Genomic DNA, 21,419 nt, shown 5'->3' on the forward strand with positions numbered 1-21,419 from the left:
TCAAAATATCTTACTGGGCTTTTCTTCTTTCAGCTTCTATACTGCTTTGTGAGTTTGGGTGGGGCAGGTGCTGTCAGAAAGAGAGAATGTGGGAAATGACAGGGAAACATTTGGTGGTCCCTGTAAAACCAATAATGCCTTTTATCCAAACTCCACTTGTGTCTTGTATGTATTTGGAAGCCTAGCAACCAAGAGCAAAGAGCGCCATGCGCAAGAAGCCTAAAGGGAAAAGAATCAAGGCTAGCGTGGGCACACAGAACTGAACAATACCCAGCCACAGTTCAGCAGAGTTTTACCATTACACTTCTACAGATCTTCACAGCCTTTGGTGGACATTGCTGTATAACTAAATAAGGATTTAATGTAGTCGGTAAGGAAATGGAAGCAAATGATAAGCAAAGAATTTATTTTGTATTTATTGTCTACAAATCATTAAAGCAAATAAGGAACATTCCATGTAGTGTAAGTGCCAAAACGTTATACAGAACAAAAATCTGCCCTTTTTTAAATAAAGGACTGCTTTCGTTATTAAAGTGATCATATTTCAGTTAAAATGCATTAAAATCAATATTTAAAGCCAAATACCAAGACATGAAGGTTTAACTGCACATTACAGTCAAATGTGTTTTATTAAATTTAAAGCATACAGGTCGGTTGGGTATTGTAACAAAATTAGTGTTAGGATGGAAAGATTTTAAGTACGATTGGGGGTAGGCTGCTTAAACCTTTCTTCCCTATTTAGAAAGCACAAGTTCTGAAATTCCATGCGTAAAAGTAGCTGGGGTCTTTGTGGGAAAGATTTGTTCAGAGGTTTGTCACTTCCTCCCTCTCAGGCTGAGAATACATTTCATGCCCAAGGATACCAAATGCTTTCCTGGAGTCCTAGTCCAACATCCAAATCACAATAAGCATTTATCATGGTTTGTATTACATTGTTGTTCTAACAGAAGGCAGGTTTTACCTTTTAATGATAGGCAGCAATTCCAGACCCTGAAAGGTATAAATTTACTTCCACTGTATATGTTTAAATATGCAGATTTATTAACATGTTGGTATTCATTCTCCCTATTTTGAAAATTGTACTGCACCTTTCAAATACAGAAAAGGAGCAGAGATGAAAAGGCTCTTGGCAAACAAACCAGGAAAAAATCAGAAAAGAAGCCTTCTCTGTTTTTCCTCTGGAAAAAAATAGCAGAAAAGGATAATTGAACATTTTCTTTTCTTGTTTAGACATTTGCTCCCCCCAAATTATTCTAAATCCTCCATAACTGGAAGAATTTTATGTAAGACAATGTACAGAATCTGACCCTTGCAATTCCTGGTTTTTGCTCCCTTTTCTTACTGTTTTTAATGGGACCAAATGTTTTTTTGACTGCTTGATACTATGGCAAGCTATAGGATAAAAATAATTTTCATTCTACTGATCTTGATCGTTTTGTTGTGTTTTTTTGTTTTGTTTTGTTTTTGCTTACTCTTAATCTGGCAAAACCAAATCAATTCAAGACCTTGCAGCTCCATTTGCAACATAAAATAAAAAACAATTAAAAAGAAATTTCAATTTGTAATTATTGTCTGAATAAACCAAAACTTTTATATGCGGAACATAATAATTTCATGGGAAGCAACAACATTCACAATGCATGTTATGTTCCTAAAGTAAAAAAGTGATTTTCAAACTGAAATGCATCTAGTATCCCTCCCTCCCCCCAATTCTCTAAAAACTTCTTGCTTGCTCAAAAAAATGGGGAATAATTGGATTGAAAAATTGGAAAATCCAATTTCCCATGGATTTTTGCGCATAGCTTCATAATTTTCAGATATTTTATATCTCTATAAAACTGTAAATCTAAGCAATGAACACAGCTCTAGCTATTATTTTTTCTAGTGTGCATGGGGTTTCTATGCTTTGCACAGTTCTTTATGATCCTGTTTTTTTTTCTATCAAATTCGACGTACATAAACGTTTCACACTAAATATACCAAATGTTAAAAATTCACATTTTACACAAATGCTGGTATATACTTCTGTCTTAACATTTCAGAAAGACTTGACACTGAGCCCTAGCCAAAAGCTAATTATCTTCCCACATTTAGTCTGGTCTATGAATCATTATTTAGTCACAAAACAAGTTTTTTTGTGTACAGTATCTTCAGACAGTACAGTACTGTATATGAAAGAAACAAAACTGAAAACGTGCTAAAAGACTGACATGTTTCACTTATCTTTCTACAGTAACATCTAAAAGGAGTGCTTCAGAAACATTACATTTTATCCTTGCTGCAAACAAACCTGTTCACAAATTTTCCTTTCCCAACTCTGTGCCAACCTGTTAAGTGGTACACTCTTGAATCTGAGGATGGTGCAGCTTTAAGGCAGCAGAACTCAGTTGTTTAAGGAAATTGTAGCATACCTAAGGATCCAAACAAGTGCTCTTTTCTTACATATCACATTTCTTAAGTCTGTCTAAACACTAACAATAACACTTGTTACCAAAGTAAGGCTCTCTCCAGTTAAGAAAACTCAGGTTTTATTATGCAGAAAATAAACATGATCATCTTCTTTACCAGTGCCAGACACATTCTATGCTAGTGGCATAATGAGAGCTGCTTATGCTGAAAGCCGCACTCCAGAAAAGCCAATGGCACGCGCTCATGGTGCATGCGCCACACTGTGCCGCACGCATGAGCCCCATTGTTTTCAATAGGGCTCGAGCATTTGCAGAATTTCCCAATGGCGCTTGAATATAAGTGCACGGCTGTAGGAACACATGCACAGGCGCCTCCAGCACGTGCCCCATTATTTCTCCCTCCGTCCGTTGCACATAAGCGAGGGACGCGGTTTCCAAAACTGCAAGAACAGAGGGAGGACTGTATTTTTAAAATATTTTCAAGCCATGGATGCTTGAATTCATGGATTAAAAAATCCATGGATATGAAGGGCTGACTACATGTTTTACTTCTAGTTAGCCAAAATCATGGTTAATGATGCCAATATAAATACTCAAAATAAATAAAAAAGAAATATAACCCTTAGCTATTAGATCAAATGAGAGAGCAGGCAGCCTTCTGGGAAAGGAGAGAAAAGGAGATAATCTCATGGTTATCTCTTAACAGTTTCAATGAGATTATACTGTGTATGCAGGCTATAGATAGCCCCAATCAATATTTGATCAAAGGGAATGCCAAGACAGCTTCTGAAGGACAAACAAAGGAATATGGACAATAAAAAAAATGCATAGTACATGGCATGCTTGAAAAAGCCATCCAAAGGAGAAATAAGCAGGAACAGGAATAGAATTAGGTTGCTTTTGTAGTCACTGTTCTATGTGGAACACTACAGTTTATTACAATTCATTCAGCACTTCCATGTGGCTTGTACAGAGGAAAGTGATGGAGGATAAACAGCAGCTGATTTTCCAAGGATCACAAGTGAACTAGTAACAGTTACAGAATAAGAGACATGTCAATATAGAATTCTGTATACAACAAAAATATATACTAAAAATGTAGCATGTAAAACCAGAAAAAATATTCCATAGCCCATAAATGTGTCAGTCATCTAGAACTCATAAGCATGAAAAGGAGTGCATAGTGCTCTGCATACCTAAGGGTTTTTAGGTTGTGTTTCACATGTGAGCCAAGGAGCATTCTACACACCACAGGGAATCCTTATAGGCACACAGGATACTTCCCCTCAGAAGGAAAACATAAGGGTCCCTTACCTGTAGGGCTTTGGATCACCACACACCTGATCTAGTATTATAAAACCATTACTTATCAGCAGCAATCGGTTCATGCTTCACCATGACTTGTGTGCAAAGTTATATGATTATCCTTTCATTTGTGTAACAGAGCTTTCTTGTCTCCTTTTTACTGCAGCCCCCATATTCTTACATTTTCTAAAGAGAGGCTTGAGGTGGTAAAGATGGAAAGCAGGATAGGGAAGGAGAGCCCTGTGGTGCAAAATGACCTCTTGCTTGCAAAACACAAAGCAATTCTTTTTAAATAATGTTCTAATTTCAGAAGGTATACATAAAAAGAAAGACCAATTTCAGTTCAATTGTAACTTCTGTTCTCCAGATCAGTCCAAATGATAACTGTATCCACACTCAAATTGATTTTTCCCCTTTGCACATGTAGCAGCCCTTGTATAGCAAATAGAAGTCTGTCCTTTTTGCCCCCAGATTCTTTTGTATCTTCATTGTACTTATGGCTGTCATTTAAGATGAACAAAGGAATTACTGTTGACAAGGGAATCAAAATCATTTTCCAGAAGGACATTTCACCATCCCAATGAAAAACGTTTCATCTAGATTCTTAACTTTTATTTCCATCCCTTTCCCTCAAGTACCTAAATGGGTCACCCTTGCAATCAATTCTGAGCTGAAGATTACAAAATGCTACATACTTTCCTCTAAAGACTGTTCTGAATAGTAACTTCACATTGGAGTTAACAGAACATCTGTAAAGTTGGAGAGCAGAGAAAAAAGAAAATGGGAAAGTCAGTTTTGACATTTCTTCATCCAAATGCAATCTCTGGATCCAACCCATACCATACAGACCAAAGGGCTAAGAGTGATCATGACATTTCATCCATCCAGATTATTCCTCCTTACCAGCTTCCTTTGTAATATGGGCAGAAAAAAACAATGTTTTCATGGCACTTTAACAGCAAAACCAAAAGAACAAGCTATATCTCAGAGGACACCTGCTGATATTCCCTGCAAATCTAAGTTTGCCCCCAGATCTCTACTTGCAAAAGAGTGAGAACTCTTCATTTAATGGGAAGTAAAAAATATGCTACAGGTATGACTGTACTCTTTCCATTTTCAGTAAATTAAATCTGTGTTGAAGGCTAAACAATTTTTTCAATTAGTTTCTACTTATGCCGTTAGGTTATTATTATGTTTAAGCTTATGCATAACAACTCTTTCTAGACTTAACAGCAACTATCTGTTTGGCCATTTTCAGCTGTTTCAAAACAACTCCTTAAGCAGAGAAGTGGTGGTGTTCATTTTGACTTAACCTGCCAATAACACCTGTGCATTAAGGATGCATATACCGCTCACTCAACATCTCCCTAGAGGAAAAGGCATAATAGTCTTAAGAACCAGAATGATACTTATTTATTTATTTTTTACAAGTAAGTAGGAAATGTCTCAAGAGCTATCTTAGAAATTGTACAAGAGAGCTAATTTAGAACAAATATCATTCAAGATGCTAGAAAAGCAGCTCAGCACTGTAGAAACATTTTTTCAGATACTTTAATAAAGATCATTTACAGACAGAAACTGATGCAGCCACAAGTTCTTCAAGATTGCAACAGAGCTGCTTTTGATCACTTTTGTGACTTCTGCAGAGGGTAGAAAATAACTACACCCTCAGCTCTTACAAAAACAACTCCCACTTACTCATGAAATTTTAATCATTATTCAGAAGATATTAAGCTTGTAGTTTTAAGTGCTTATTGGTACATCCAATATTGCAGCTGCAGACTTTTTATAATGCAATAGCATTTTCCCCTTCCTGTCCTTTCCCACTGCACATCTCCCCATATCATCTAGAGCAGGCTTGGAGAAAGGAACTGGTGCCCTCCTCCATTCCATTTGTGGGAACTTTATTACCAATGGAACACTAGTGGGATGTCAACTCATATCATTATCATCATCATCTTTAAAGGTGTTTCCAGTTAACTGGACACCCTTTCCATCAAAGTCTAATCAAATATTCTTCTAATCCATCAACTATATTAAGCACATCTCACTATATACATAGTATCAGGTTCTATGGTGTACATCCTGTAACAACTGCACAGTCTAGCTGATCTGTGTTATTTCTTTAGGTACTAGTATAAAAAGGTGTTAGGACAATCTCTCTAGGCAATTTTAAGCACAGGGGGGGAGGCATTGCAAACAATGTTCTAGTTGTGGTATTTCTTATACAGAATACAATGCAAACATGTTTGACTGAAATAAGAAACTGACGGTTGCTACAATCTTGGACCGTTCAAAGCAAAAGGTTACCAGGCTGAGTCTTGTATAAGTAGCTGGCTATAAAATGTATAAGACTAGGGAATGTACTGTATAATTACCCGGTTACAATTATGCTTAATTTTCAAATAGTATCACTGTTTGAATTGAGGAGTATTTTCCCAAATGCACTTGAAAGAAATTTGTCAAAATAATCCAAACTAAATGACAAAACCATTAGAAAAAAAGAACCGTTGCATTATATGGATTATATTTAAGGACTTCAGTATATTTATTAGTTCTGCTCTGTCTGCTGAACTGATTAATTGAAGTGCTCTGTAAAGGCAAAAGAGTTCAGTATGTTGAACATCTACACAACCTCAATGAAGAAAACGGTTTGAACAATCATTAAAACCCCTTCACCAGCTGCCCTTGTGCATCTCCCATCCTTTTCACAGGAGGTTGTGCTAGAGAGCATCCTGATGTATATTCTCAACATATTCATCTCAAAAAAGCCAAATAAGATCATGCTCTATGCAATGGCTGCTGAAGTAGAAGGCAGCTAGTGTAACTAATCTTTCTCTTCTCCTACCTGAGTTCTCCAATAGAACAAGGGCTGTGCCATATTAGGATGCACTGCAAGGAGCTTATCTCCTGATTCAGATGAGGTTTGTTTTTGTTTTGTTTTTCACCAGCAGAGCTCTCCTGGGAGCAAAGACCTGCTGCTTGAATTTTAGGGGGAGAAATGCTCACACTCTACATCTCCGTATAAAACCATTATTTAGGAGGGACTTTGAACTTGCTACAGATGGTTTTGGAAGAGTGTAGAGGAGACGAGGCAGAGGAAAAGGATCAGTTGCACAAGCTGCCTTCCATTCACACAAACAATAGACACAACCTATCCAGTACATTTTTGCCATAGTTTTCTCCTTTTAAAATATGATATGAAGCTTTTGTACCCCTATCACAGTCACGTGGTCTAACACATTCCTATAAATATTTCTCTATAGTACAGTACAAAGGTGAAAAACACCAGGGTTGGTTCTTACATTTTTTCTGCACTACTACTTTACTGACGACTGAAGGTACTTTTAACATGTTTCTCACTGGCCTCAACTGCACATAATATGTCTTACTATTGTATTAGTTCAGCATCATCACACATAAAGTTGTTTCGCAACCCTTCTTTGTTTGCTAACCACATATAGGGTTAGTCCTGTGATGAAAAAGATGGAGGGCTGCTCTTCTAGACTTGCTCCTAATTTCACTTGCTCCTAATTTTACGTCCCAGTCTCTGATATTTTTGTGTCAAGCGGAACAATCTAGAAAGAAATGCTTATGTATAGAGTTGCTCACATGTGGAACTCCACACAATTGTGGGTAATCCCTGCATACGAGCAATTCTTTACACATGGCAGGGAGACTCCTTTGCAAATATCTCCATTCAACATGTGGACAGAGGGCAGGTCTAGAAGCATGGCATCAGTTCTGTTTCATCATGGGACTACTGAACATACAAGTAACATATAAATAAGGCTAAAGTCTAATTGTATTTCCTACTTCTGTTTACCACACTATAAATATGCATGTGTCCTTCTTTGTCCCCCTTCTACTAATGAAAAGAAATATAATCCTAATTTTCTCACACAAGACATCTTAGTGAACCCTCATAACTTATTCTTAAATCAGTAAGAACGTAAAGCAGGATGCCAAATTAAGCAATTCTTGCAAGACTTGCTTGGAATCGAAAAAGGATTTAAGAACTAAAAACCAACCATACCCACATATCCCTTAGAACAAACCAGCTGTCCCAAAATACCTCTGTACCTACAGAATTCCCTACTAACACAGGAAGTACTAAAAGCAGCAAGTTGCCAGACATAAATGTGCTATAAGCAATGCGAACCAATGCGCATTGATAGAAGTGAGGTAACCTATAGTGCAGACCTGGCCTCTCTTTTCCTTGTCAATATAATGAATAAAAACTACACAAGGAAACAGTTATCAACCCAACACAATGTAAAACATTGAAATCAGTTCCCAACCTGGGAGTAAAAGAGTAAAATTATTCTTGGAAAATAAAGTCTTTAGCAATGGAATACCTTGTTAAAGATAAGCTATTAATACACTGTTTACATAGCTATTTCTAAAAGGCATTCCACTGCTATTTTTAAATGTGTGCAACAGAGTTAAACACTCTCCCCAGAAGTGATTTTGCCTCTGCCCATCTTTATATCCCCTTTAAAATGTTAAACATTCCAATTGATGCCTCAAACTCAGCCATGAGTTAGTACAGTCAATTCAATTGGTAGGTCCCAGATCAAAGTCTTCAGCTGGTAACATCAGAAAAGCAGGTGCTCAGAGTTATATCAAATCCAAAGTGAAGTTTCGAATGACATCTGGTGCTCCTGTGTCAAAACCACAAATATCTAACATCCCTCTGTCATCTGGATCTGCAATGGTGAAGCCGTTGGATGTCATTCCACAAACTATCAGTTTGGATGGAATACCCATTTTCTAAAATAAAACAAAGGGGGAAAATAGTTTCAGCATATTCTTGCATAATTTATTTATATAATTCAAGTCTTCCTAGCTTTGCTGTGGCAGCTACAGACATTCATCCTAGTTTGGCCTGGCATCTACCTCCACATCTCAGGGAGCATTATTGCGGCTCAGCATCTTTGCCAAGATGACTGACATTTCTGACTAGCAATCTCCTGGTAACCATACCCCCAAATGAAGGCTTTCTTTCTATCACGGCCTCTGTTACAACCATAGTAGTTTTACTGCTTTTGCTTGAACCTGGGGAAGCTTTCATAGTTTCCAATGACATGCATTATTACATTCATGGATCATTTATACAAACAAAGCATACTTCTGAGTGGCGTGAAGTGTGATGCAAAAAATTGTTAAACAGAATCATTTTAAATAGTGTTACTGTTATCGAGTAATCATTTCTGTAGTCTTTTATGGTACCTCCTTTGCAATATTTATTTTTTTATAAAAAAACACAAAACCCTGGAAACTATGGGTCAAGCAATTTATACAGAAAAAACCTATGTCATTATACAAAAAAGGATGTACCTCTCTGTACTGCTTCAAGGCTGTGGCAGGGTGAATATCTCCAGCAAAGGTCTCATTATCCGTAAAGACAATAAAGACATCAACAGCTACACCTGCCTTTTGAGCCCACAGCATTGGGAGAGAACAATCAGTGGCACCCATTGGAATCTAGGATGAAGAAGAAATTATGATTAGCAATATAACCAGTCACTCGATGTTCCATAGCTGAAAAATCTATTAATATTCCTTTCACCATTCGAAAATGAATGTGGATCTGACACAAGAGACAGCAACGGGAAAGTGAATGGTCTACATACAATAAAACAATCCTTATCACATCACACTGGCCAGAGCCCTGTTCAAGGGTTATGAATGTGTTGAAGTTACATTGGTGTTACACAGCCAAGCAGTGAATCCCAGCTCGATTTTCCCATCCCACTCAAAATTAATGAAAAAGTTGCAGAATATTTTTTTCCTTTTCCATAGCTCATATTTTAAAACTGTTTTTACATTCAAGATTACAGTAAAAACAAAAGTTTTAAATACCTCAGACATTTTCTTTAACACTTGAGATAAAGTCATGTCCTCAGTCACTGGACAAGGGACCATTTCATGGGAAAAGGCAACAATATGTGAATCTTTTTCAGTACGTGCAACAACCTTATGGAAAAAGGCAAATAAAAGAATAAAAACAGACATTATCTTACTGTATATACATGTTTTCTGGGTTTGTTTGTTTTTTTGGTGGAAGATCAAAGGATATTCTCTGCCTAAGGCATTCAGTAGTCCCCAATGCTATGTAATCTCTTCCTTTCATTCTTCTTCTACTCCACTCCTCTATCCACTCCATCCACAACCCTCCTCTAAACCGTATCACTTTCTTTGGACCTTGTCACTGGCCTCACTTTTGTTGCTGCTGCTGAAATTTTGAGAGGTAGTGCTTTTAAGATAGTTCCTTTGTGTTTTGATTCAGAAGGTTCTCAAACTGCATGATTTTGGCCATAGTGTATGCTCTAGAAAAAGAGGAGTGAATGAGCTCCAAAAATACTTTGTTCCCAGGTATAACTTGGACAAATGAAAAGGAGCCAGATTTGTGTTAACCGGTGGAAGAGCAACATGACTGGAATTGTAGGCAAGGTGGGAAACTGGAAGAGGACATCCTCTTGCAAAATATTCCCAAGCTCAAAAACATCTGAGTCTATTTTTTGAAAAATCTTGATAAGGAACATCATATCCTTGAAAACATGTAGAATTATCTACACACTTTCAGAAAGCTCAGTTTTTTTAGAAACAAGTGGAAAGTATGTTTGAATATTTATCCTGGAGAACATTTATCTCCTTTAACTTTTTTTTTTATTTTCCATACCTGTCTTTATCTTTCTTAAAACCATAAAGAATAACTTTTTAGAGTAGTGTGACCTACATAGGTTTGAAGGCAGAGAGCATCTTTTGAGCTGAACGGGCACAAAGTCATTTCTGCATTCAAATTTGGATCAAAAGAATCTGGCAAGCCTGTAACATCTCTTACCATACACATTGCTGCAGCAACTGTGCTAGCATTCAGCACACTACCCAAAACCTTTTGGGACATAGAGGCACTGACATCAACAGCTAGCAAGAAACGCTTCTCAGTTGGCTCTACTGCCTAAGAAGAGAGAGAAAGGAGAAAATGCTGGTACTAATTTTTTGTTAACATTTAATCCTTTTCTAACATCTTGCCCAATCAACACTTGTCTAAACAGAGACTTCAGAAACTGAAGACCTAAGTTGGATATATTTAAGAAAAAAACTTTAAATTTATCAACATAATGTTAAAAACACTGTATACTCCTGCATCTACACATTCACAATAGTTACCTTGAAGGTCTTGTAAAATGACTCATCGAGAGCTTCCAAAATATCCTTGTCAGGTTGCCAATGAAGTTTTCCCCTATAGCCACGTTCTCCTTTATATGTTTCTAGCGCAACCAAGACATGGAATGGATGTACTCGAGCCTAAAAAAGACATGGAATGATTGGTTGTTGAAATTATTGTCTTACCTTGAAATGGACAAACTTACATGCTTGATTAGGGATAAAGATTGGAATAAAAGGAAGAAAAGTTGGATACCTTTAATTGAATTTATAACAGTTGAAGGCATAGTAAGCAACTTTATCTGGTAGTCCAATAATATAAAGTTCAGCCACAGAGAGTGGAGGTAGAAATTAATTCTGTTTCATGACAGAGTATTATTTCTTTGTTGTTAAGAAAACAAGATAGTAAATTTATTTCAACAGGAATGTACACGGCAAATAGATTTTACAATTCAACTATTATGCATTAATGGGTGTTAGCTTTGTATAAGAAGCTCAGACTATTGAACCTTCTAAGGAGGCTTACATGTGTGTTGTTTTGGTATTGTTTTGTCTTTTTTTGTATATCAATGTGTGTATTTGTGGATTTGTTATACGTGGATTTTTAACCAATAAAAATTAATTTAAAAAAATAATAAAATAAAAAAGAATATCAAAGTTATATTTACAGAGTTATCTAATAAAACGAAAAGAAACTGAAATAAAAAGATTTTTAAAGAAAAATGCATCTGTCTTTAAACCTGTAATTTTGACTAATGCTGCACAAGACCTATGACTTTTGTAAAAGAAATTTTTCTAGCTCACTAGAGCTATGTTGTATGACATGCAAAAATAGTAATAGATTGTCAAACTCTCTGCATTTTGCTCTTTGTTCTTAAAAGGCTGACTCCTGAGCTTTTCCTTAATGAAAAAATTTCCTGGTGACATATTGCACAATATTTTGCAGTACAGTGGGCCCTTGGTATTCACTGGGGTTTGGTTCCAATGCTCCCAATGAATATGAAAATCCATGGATGCTCAAGTCTCATCAAATACAATGGCATAGTAAAATGGTGTCCCTTATATAAAATGGTTAAATCAAGGTTTGCTTTTTGGAATGTACATTTTTTAAATATTTCAAACTGTGGATGGTTGAGACTATAGACAAACCATAGATAAGGAGAGCCAACTGCACTTTCAATATCATAATTTTAATAATAAGAAGGAAGCTAGCATAGGACTTATTTTCATTAAATTACAATGTCCTTTAATCCCAAAGATCACAGAGATGGGACTTTAGTATCCATGCTTTTGCATAGCCAACTTAGTTCCCTTTAATCAAGGTTTGTAATACAGAAATGAGATGTAATCCTCTCTCAGTTGTAAATGAATATCATCTTCAGCATTGCTCTTTCTACTAAATCAGTTTTATGAGCTGGTAAACCAAGTGCATCAGGGATACAAAAACAGAAATCATTACCTTTTTCAGAAGTTTTTCATTTCTTAATCTTTCACAAACTATTGTTACTTCTGGGCTTCCTGGTTCAAGAACAGAGTTTGCTGTCATCTTTCCCAAATTTCTCAGTGTTGCTGTTAAGGGCATCTCCTGGAGCAATGCTTTCCATACCTTGTATGGATTAAAGAAGCAAGGAAAGAAAAGGAGAAGCTATAGTGTTTAAATATGAAAGTCTATAGTACAAAATTAATTCAGAAACAACTATAGCCGAATAATCTTTGCCAAGTTAACTACACGTAAAAACGACTTCTAAAGCATTACAGGAAGAGAAGATTTTAACAGCGTACACAAAATGAATAAAATAAAGACGGCCCATTGTGATGCAAAGTTTGAATGCTTGCATACTTACCTCTTTAGATTTCAAATGACTTGTCAGGAGGTGTTCCCTAGCTAAACTAAATTCTTCTATCAAATGAATCACTTCCAATTCATCCTTTGTATGTTTCACCCTCTCCACTGCCTCCAAATACTTCAGCAGTTTTTCAGTTTCAGCAGAAAGCTGGTTGTCTTTATATGCCTCTTGGACGTCCTTCCACCCTTTCATTACATACTTAGTGACTATGGCAAGACCTGTTGAAAGATAAATACATATTTAATGCTGCTCAAGCCTAGGAAATCAGTTTGGTTTTGACACTGCTCACTCTTTCAAGATGAAAAGAAAAACATCAAAACAATTAAAGGTAACCTTTAAAAGTGAACCCACTGGCACAATTTATGTAAGAGTAGTATATATATGTAAAGCTTTCAACAGAAGGCATGTTACATCTTTCCAGGGAATTGCCTCATTTTAAGGAAGAAGCTATAAAACCCTCCTAAAGAAATCCTGTCTCAATCTCTTGTATTGATAGTTTCAAACTTGGCCTTTCTCATCAAGGTAGTGAAGTAAACTACCAATTATTAGCTAAAGGCACTTTTAAATTAAACATAATTTAGATCCATTCAATCTAAACTCTGACAAAGGTTTGGAACAGAAACTGCCTTTGTTACATCAGCTGATGATTTATACTTGAGAGACAGGCAAGAGAATATAATACCAATACTTTTCCTGGTTCTGTCACTTTCAAAAGCATTTTTCTTGATTATTTGTGTGCTTAGCAGTCAAAGGTAGAATCCTGCAATGATCCTATTTAGATTCTTAAAAATGTCCCAGAAGTTGATATAAGTAGATTGTTCTTTCTTTCCAAAGGAATTATTGTGAGCTTCTAACTGTTTCTGCCTTGCCTCCCATACATTTGTACACTGGTGGCTCATCTAGATACTTAAAGAGTTGCATCTTTAGGAAGCTGATAACCTCCCAGCCATGCATGTCTCCTTTCCTTCTGTATCACACATTGCAAAGTCTTTACTGAATCAGTAACAGAATGACCAAGAGTGAAAAATATGTTAAAATGAAGGAGTCACACTTTTGCCTAAATACCTGAATCTGAAAAATGTCTATAGCTTGTGGTTAAACTGTTGCACATATATTTACATGCCAACTTCCAAAGCTATACAGTGCGCCCGCGTCATACATGGACACATAATTCGCAGCTTTCAGCGGGATGCAAGGGGCGGCGCGGCTCATTAAGACTAATGGGATGAGCACCCGTGGCATGCATGTGCTGCCACGCCATGCACGAGCCCCCTTATTTTCAATGGGGCTCAAGCATCTGCGGTTTTTAATGGGGGGGCAGAACGGATCCCCTGCATAAAAAAAGGGCACACTGTACCTGTTTTCTACAATGTGAGAATGGTACCAGGCAACATTAATTCCCTAGCTTTATCCCACTTGGCTTAGATTTTTTTAGCTGCAGCTCCAGGAATCCTTCAGCCAGGATGCCTAGAGATCCCAACAAATAGCTTTTCCAAGCTCTGCCCTCACTTTCGTCCCTTGCTCTCTCTTGTCTCTCTAACATACATTTATTGTTTACTGCAAACATCTATTGCTTTATCAAACATTTCTAGCTGTCATTACCTTCACTTGCAGGCTTTAGATGAGACAATCTTAGAAGATCTTTATGGCACCAGCCATTTCTTTTCTTGTATTTTGTCACTGCCAAGGCAATAGCCATGTCATTCTTTTCATTATACCAGTCAGCAACAGCTTTTCTCAGAGCACGACCCCACATGCCACACTTCATGCCTTCCTTCAGATCCTTTTTAAACTGGATGAAAGTGAAGAGATGGGTTGGTATGCGACACACTTCAGGAACAGCTTTATAAGCTGCTTGTTTTGTTTTTGCATCAGAACATTGTGAGCAAATGGCAAGTGCCAGTAAGATAGGCTCCTGTTTCACTGCCCTGCCTTCTTGGCTGAACGTCTTTATTTCCTGTACCGCTTCACACCCTTTGCCATCTTCAATAAGTCTCAGCAGAGCCTCAGCGTTTTCGATGCCCAATTTTTGTTCCTTGATGTAGTAAGTACCTCCTTCAGAACCAAAACACAAGAAACGACACAATCGATTCATATCAGTAACCTGCCATACATATCCACCCTCAGAGTTTGGCAGTTGCTTTTCATCACAGGGCTGCGTCTGGCTTACTTCTTCTTCCATTGCTGGTCAATGTCAGAACCGTTCTGGAAAGAAAATGCAGAGAAGAAAACCATTTCAAATATGTTTCTATAGCCAGACATACCTAAAAAAAACTATTTTCAAAAGTTCACAATTTCATGGCCATGCCATAAATCAGAGATGTTTAGAAGGTATGCAAATGTTAAATTTAAAATTTACAATCTTAACAGTGGCAAACATCAAATTACATGCAATAAAAGGTTCATAATTTGCTCTAACAGGAATGTAGTCCATTCAGTTCCCCACTCTTAAATATTCTGAATAACAAAGAGTCTAAACCTCTCAAAATAAAAAAGATACTAACACACTTACTAAAACATTACCAGTGATAATGAAGTCCACATATTAAAGATAAGCATATATCAATACATCATACATTGAGAAAACAGAAATGGATGCAGGAGTAAGTTTGCTACTGTTATTTCGTTTACATCTAATCCTTCCTCCGTTTACTCACGAAGGTATACATAATCTTATCCAATTTTATTTGCACAACAGATAAAAAGAGATAGATTAGGCAGAGTCAGAAGATTGTCCAAAACAACTCAGTAAGTGTCATGGTTGAGATCCAGTCCATGTTTAATACTTTCCAATGGACTTGGGTCCATTGGAAGAATTTATGACAACGTCACTGCTGAGTGCTGGAATCTGTGATGCAATAAGGAATGCATCTGAGCATGTGCAGAATATATGATCTTTACCAGTTACACCAGATAGCTACAGCCAATGCATTGTTGGGATTAGGACACAGAAAAGCTGTGCGCAGGTACTCCAAACCCAACCAAGTAGTAAAGGAAACTGAAGACTTTCAACTTCCATAAACCTCAATGTTGGAAACCAGTAAGTATCATGGTTGAGATCCAGTCCATGTTTAACACTTTCCAACAGACTTAGGAAGACCTAAGTGTGGTGTAGTGGTTTGAACTATCCAGCCATACAACTTGAAGGCGCACAACAACAAACTCACCACTGTGCTTGAATTAAAAGCATAACAGGGGATCACATATATTCTTCATCTAATTAATATACACTGTCTCCAGGATTTATTGGGAAATGTGCATAACCCGACAGGATATACGTTTTTAGGATAGCATAAACTTTTCCCAGTATTTAATACATGTATTTCGGTTAGATTATCCAAATCAAATCCACATCAAAATCCATAAATTGGGGCCCAAACCTGCCCTCAATGTATATATGGAGCCAACTTATAGTCAGGTATATATACTGTAAAACTCAGGCGATGAATATCCATACTGATTGGGCAGGATATACGTTTTTAGAATAATGTAAACTTTTCCTAGTATTTAATACATGTATTGCAGTCAGATTCTAACTGAAAGAATATAATGTGTGAGTGTGTGTGTATGTGTATGTATATATATATATATATATATATATATGGATGCGGTGGCTCATCAGTTAAGACTCTGACGATGGCAAGATCAGCAAGCTGGCAGTTTGAGGCCCAGCCAGGCGTTGTGTGACGGAGTGAGCTCCCATCACTAGTCCCAGCTTCTGCCAACCTAGCAGTTCAAAAGCATGTAAAAGTGCAAGTAAATAGATAGATACTTCGGTGGGAAGGCAACAGCATTCTGTGCAGCCATGCTGGCCATATATGACCATAATGGAATTGTCTTTGACAACGCTAGGTCCCTCGGCTTAGTAAGAGATGAGCACTGCCTCCTACGGCCAGACACAACTTGTCAGCCTTGTCAAAGGGAAACACCTTGCCTTTATATCTAGACTTATGGTTAATATGTTCCCTCTAGGAATATCTGGGTCCTCCTCCAGTGCAACTCTATGGTCAACTTGCACTGGAAGAGATTCCTAGAGAGGAGGCTCTGCTAGGCCTTTGCAGCTCCTCCAGCGCAGCTCTATGGTCAGTGTCTGTTGGACTTTGACCATAGAGTTGCGCTGGAGGACCTAGAGTTTCCTAGAGAGGTGTCCTCTCAAGTTAAAAACATGGTGCTTTTGTTATTGGCGGCTTTCCCATATTCACGGGGGAATGGCTCCGGAGGAGGCCAGGCCCCATCTCAGCCCTTCGGTGAGGAGCCCTGGGAGGCAGGTGGCGGGTAAAAGGCGGGAACGGAGCCGTACCTGAAGAGCAGCTCTCTCAGTCTCTTTCTCTCGATGCGAGGCGAAAGGGGGCTCCTCTTCTCTTTAGGGTCCCTCCCAGCCTGAAGCACCAAGGACCCGGATGCAGAAGGACCCGGATGAGCATCGCGCCTCATCCTCAATCTCCGCCCCACACACAACCTTAGACTGAAAGCGAGGCTTCGAACTTCAACTCCCAGCATGCCTCGCTTCCGCTCGTCTTCGCAAGGGCTGATGGGAGTTGTAGTTCAGACGCGTCAAAATGCACTCCCCACCTCCTTTTGTTGTTGTTGTTGTTGTTGTTTAGGCTTAGGCTTTTTTGTTGTCTTTTAGGGTTAGAGGTCTATGGGAATGTATTTATTTGTATTTAGTTATTTAAGGGATTGGTCTTCCACCTTTCCTGTGTTGAAGCCATGTTATGGCTCGGATACTCTGGCTGCATCCACACTGGAGAAATAACCCGGTTTGGCACCGATTTAACTCTCTTCCTGGTTCTCTGCTATGGAATTCTGGGAGTTGGAGTTTGTTGTGGGGCCCAGAGGCCCCACAACAAACTCCAACTCCCACAATTCCATAGCAGAGAGCCAGACAAAGAGTCTAAGTCTACTTCCTCAGATGCTTTTGGTGGAGTGGAAACCAGGGACTGTGACCCCATAAGACAAGTGTTGCAGGCCCAAGTCTGTGGCTTCCATGCCTGACGTCCCCAGGTCACACAGTAGATAGATAGATAGATAGATAGATAGATAGATAGATAGCCAGCCAAGTCCTTTCCAGGCAAGCATTCTCTGAAGATGCCAGCCACAGATGCTGGCGAAACGTCAGGAAGAAACTCTTCTAGAACATGGCCACATAGCATGAAAACCCACAAAAACCTATTGATGCCAGCCATGAAAGCCTTCGACTTCACATTCCATGACTGAGTCTATCCAAATCCATCTGGCGTGTGCTTTTCCTCTCTACAGCCTTCTATCTTTCCTAGCTTTATTGTCTTTTCTAGTGATCTGTGCCTTCCCATTATGTGTCTGAAGTACAAAGGCCTCAGTTTTGTCATCGTGGATCCCAGGGAGATTTCTGGCTTGATCTGCTCTAGGGCCCATTTGTTTATCCCTTTCGCTGTCCATGTGATCCTAAGCACTCTTCTCCAGCACCACATCTCAAATGAATTGATTTTCTTCATGTCTTCTTTCTTCACTGTCCAGCTCTCACATCCATAACTGGTAACAGGGGGATACAATAGCTTGTAGGATTCTACCTTTAGTATTCTGATATGTATACTCTTTAGGATCTATTATTATTGTTATTGTTATTATTATTAACCTTTATTTATATAGCAAAGGTTAAGAGGTGATATGATAGCCCTGTTTAAATATTTGAAAGGATGTCATATTGAGGAGGGAGCAAGCTTGTTTTCTGCTGCTCCAGAGAACATGACCCGGAACAATGGATGCAAGCTACAGGAAAAGAGATTCCACTTCAACATTAGGAAGAACTTCCTGACAGTAAGGGCTGTTCAACAGAGGGACACACTCCCTCGGATTGTAGTGGAATCTCCTTCCTTGGAGGTCTTTAAGCAGAGGCTAGATGGCCATCTGTTGGGGATGCTTTGATTTGGACTCCCTAGCCGAGCTGACACAGCTGGTCTCGGAACTGGTGCTAGAGTCCCCCAGACTTCTTGTTCTGGGGGACCTCAACATCCCTTTCGAGGCTGGCTCTCAAGATCTGACAGGTGCAGCTCGGGAGTTCATGGCTTCCATGATGGCTATGGGCCTGTCCCAATTAGTTTCGTGTCCAACGCATTGTGCGGGTAATACGCTCGATGTCGTCTTTAGCACGGACGGGGACAATCCGTGGGCAGAGGCTGGTGGTACCTCTGCCCTATCATGGACAGATCATTTCCTGGTTGAGGTTCGACTTAAGGCATCTACCTTAATCCCCCCCCCCCCGAGGGTGGAGGACCTATTAGAATGGTCCACCCTCGAAGGCTGATGGAACCCAAAAGGTTCCAAGAAGTCTTAGAGGGGCTTATGGTTGGATCTGACGGCGACTCTGTTGATGCCCTGACTGACATCTGGGATAATGACCTTTCCAGGGCTATATACAGCATCGCTCCTAAGCGTCCTTTCCGGCCCGCTTCTAATAAGAAACCCTGCTACACGGAAGATCTCAGGGAAATGAAGCGGGCTGCGCAACGACTAGAGCGCAGCTGGCAGAGACACCAACGTTTGTCCGATAAGACACTCCATCGGGCTCTTTTGAAGTCTTATGGAGTGGCTATAGGTGCAGCAAAAAAATTCTTTCTATGCTGCACGTTTTGCGTCTGCCGAGTCGCGTCCAGCAAAGCTGTTCAGGGTGGTTAGGGAGCTAACTCAGCTCACCCCCGCCCTGAACCCTATCTTAGAACCAACTAAGGCCTGCTGTGACGACTTTAACAACTTCTTCGCAGATAAAATCTCTTGGATAAGAGCTGATCTCGACGCTGGCACTTTATCAGAGACAATAGGAGAGGTGTCCAGAACTTCCGTGGACTCTATTAAACTGGATCATTTTGAGTTTGTACATACCGATGAAGTGGACAAGCTCCTTGGAAGTGTTAGGAAGACGACATGCTCTCTCGATCCCTGTCCTTCTTGGCTGGCCGCCCAGGGTGGTGATGCGGTAACATCATTATCGTGCCGCATAATTAATGCATCATTCAGGGAGGGAAAATTTCCATCTAGTTTAAAATTAGCAACGGTCAAACCGTTGCTAAAAAAACCCCTCCCTGGACCCCCTGATAAGAAACAACTATAGGCCGGTTTCACTATTGCCATTTTTAGGTAAGGTGATCGAGAGAGCGCTTGCCTTCCAACTCCAAGCTGTCTTGGATGAAACCGATTATCTGGACCCATTTCAAACTGGCTTCAGAGCAGGTTAAGCCATGGTCGCTTTAGTCGATGATCTCCGTCTGGGTATCGACAAGGGAAGTGTGACCTTGGTGCTCTTGGACATCTCAGCGGCTTTCGATACAATTGACCATGGTATCCTTCTGGAACGCCTGAGGGAGTTGGGCATCGAGGGCACTGTGCTCCAGTGGTTCCGATCCTACCTCTCGGGCAGATTCCAGATGGTGCAGTTGGGGGACACTTGCTCCTCTAAGAGGGAACTCACATTTGGTGTCCCTCAGGGAGCTATTTTGTCCCCCACTTTGTTTAACATTTACATGAAACCTCTGGGAGAGATAATCTGGAGACACAGGGCGCAGTGTTATCAGTATGCTGATGACACCCAAATATGTTCTCTGTGCCCCCGACTGATTCAGTGACTAAAGATGGGGTCTCTCCTCTGAACACCTGCCTGGAGTTGGTAATGGGCTGGATGAGGGAAAACAAACTCAGTTTGAATCCAGAGAAAATGGAAGTACTTGTGATAGGTTCCCCAGGCCCGGGGAAGGAAGTTTATCCACCTGTCCTGAATGGGGTCACACTTCCCCTAAAGGACAAAGTTCGCAATCTAGGAGTACTTCTGGACTCGTCTCTGCAATTCACATCTCAAGTAGATGCGACGGTCAGAAGTGCTTGCTATCAACTTCGGCTGATACGCCAGCTGCGACCCTACCTGGGCCCAAAGGACCTTGAAACTGTGGTACATGCTCTAGTAAACTCTCGCTTAAATTTCTGTAATGCGCTCTACATGGGGCAACCCTTGTACCAAGCCTGGAAGCTTCAGTTAGTACAAAACAAGGCAGCCAGATTGGTCACTGGAGTTTCCAGGATTGACCATATAACACCTATTCTGAAAGATCTGCACTGGCTGCCTATTTGCTTCCGAGCACCATACAAGGTGTTGGTTATTACCCATAAAGCCCTACATGGCTCGGGCCCGAGTTAATTGAGGGACTGTATCTCCCCATATAATCCGCCCCACACACTCAGGACAACCGGGAAGAACTTGCTAGAAATTCCATCATCTAAAAATGCTACTACATCCCAGAGGGCCTTCTCAGTGACGGCCCCACAAATCTGGAACAAACTTCCCGAGGAACTCCGCCCTATCACCCCCCTAAAAACATTCAAAAAGAGGCTAAAAACTTTCCACTTCTCTCAAGCCTTCCCCTCTGGAAAATGAAACTAGTGTACTTTGATCCCATCAACTTTCTGCCTCACCGTTTTGAATGATTGTTTTAGATTTGTATATTGTGCTATTGGTTTTATCTATTTTATGATGTCATTGTAACTGTTTTAAATTTTGCGTACACCGCTTTGATCTTCTGGAAAAGTGGTATAAAAATAAAATTTATTATTATTATATTTTATTATTATTTTTATTTTATTTTAATATGGTTCCTTGTTATCTGCTGGGGTTTGGTTCCAGAATCCCCCGTGGATAGCAAAATCCATGGATGCTCAAGTC

The 21,419-nt window shown here is 39.4% G+C and overlaps 1 protein-coding gene across 1 annotated transcript; it reads right to left on the minus strand.

Moving 5' to 3' along the window:
• Window positions 1–432: 432 nt before the first annotated feature.
• Window positions 433–17,142, minus strand: RO60 (Ro60, Y RNA binding protein). The gene is made up of 9 exons (XM_089515800.1): window positions 17,034–17,142; window positions 14,336–14,938; window positions 12,731–12,951; window positions 12,346–12,492; window positions 10,890–11,027; window positions 10,561–10,677; window positions 9,579–9,692; window positions 9,054–9,200; window positions 433–8,486 (listed from the first exon to the last, which is right to left on the minus strand). The coding sequence occupies exons 2-9, from the start codon at window positions 14,913–14,915 to the stop codon at window positions 8,334–8,336; spliced, it is 1,617 nt and encodes a 538-aa protein (XP_089371926.1). The 5' UTR covers window positions 14,916–14,938; window positions 17,034–17,142; the 3' UTR covers window positions 433–8,333.
• Between the last annotated feature and the right edge of the window lie 4,277 nt (window positions 17,143–21,419).

Source organism: Sceloporus occidentalis, unplaced genomic scaffold (assembly GCF_023333645.1).
Source record: "Sceloporus occidentalis isolate IW3139 unplaced genomic scaffold, rSceOcc1.0.p SCAF_3, whole genome shotgun sequence".
NCBI lineage: Eukaryota > Metazoa > Chordata > Lepidosauria > Squamata > Phrynosomatidae > Sceloporus > Sceloporus occidentalis.

Coding starts and splice junctions, on each gene's coding strand:
- RO60 (XM_089515800.1), bottom strand. CDS start 14,915: ATGGAAGAAGAAGTAAGCCAGACGCAGCCCTGTGATGAAAAGCAACTG. Junction 11,028..12,345: donor ATGAAAAACTTCTGAAAAAG/GTAATGATTTCT, acceptor TGTCTTTTTTAG/GCTCGAGTACATCCATTCCA. Junction 8,487..9,053: donor CCTTGAAGCAGTACAGAGAG/GTACATCCTTTT, acceptor GTTTTATTTTAG/AAAATGGGTATTCCATCCAA.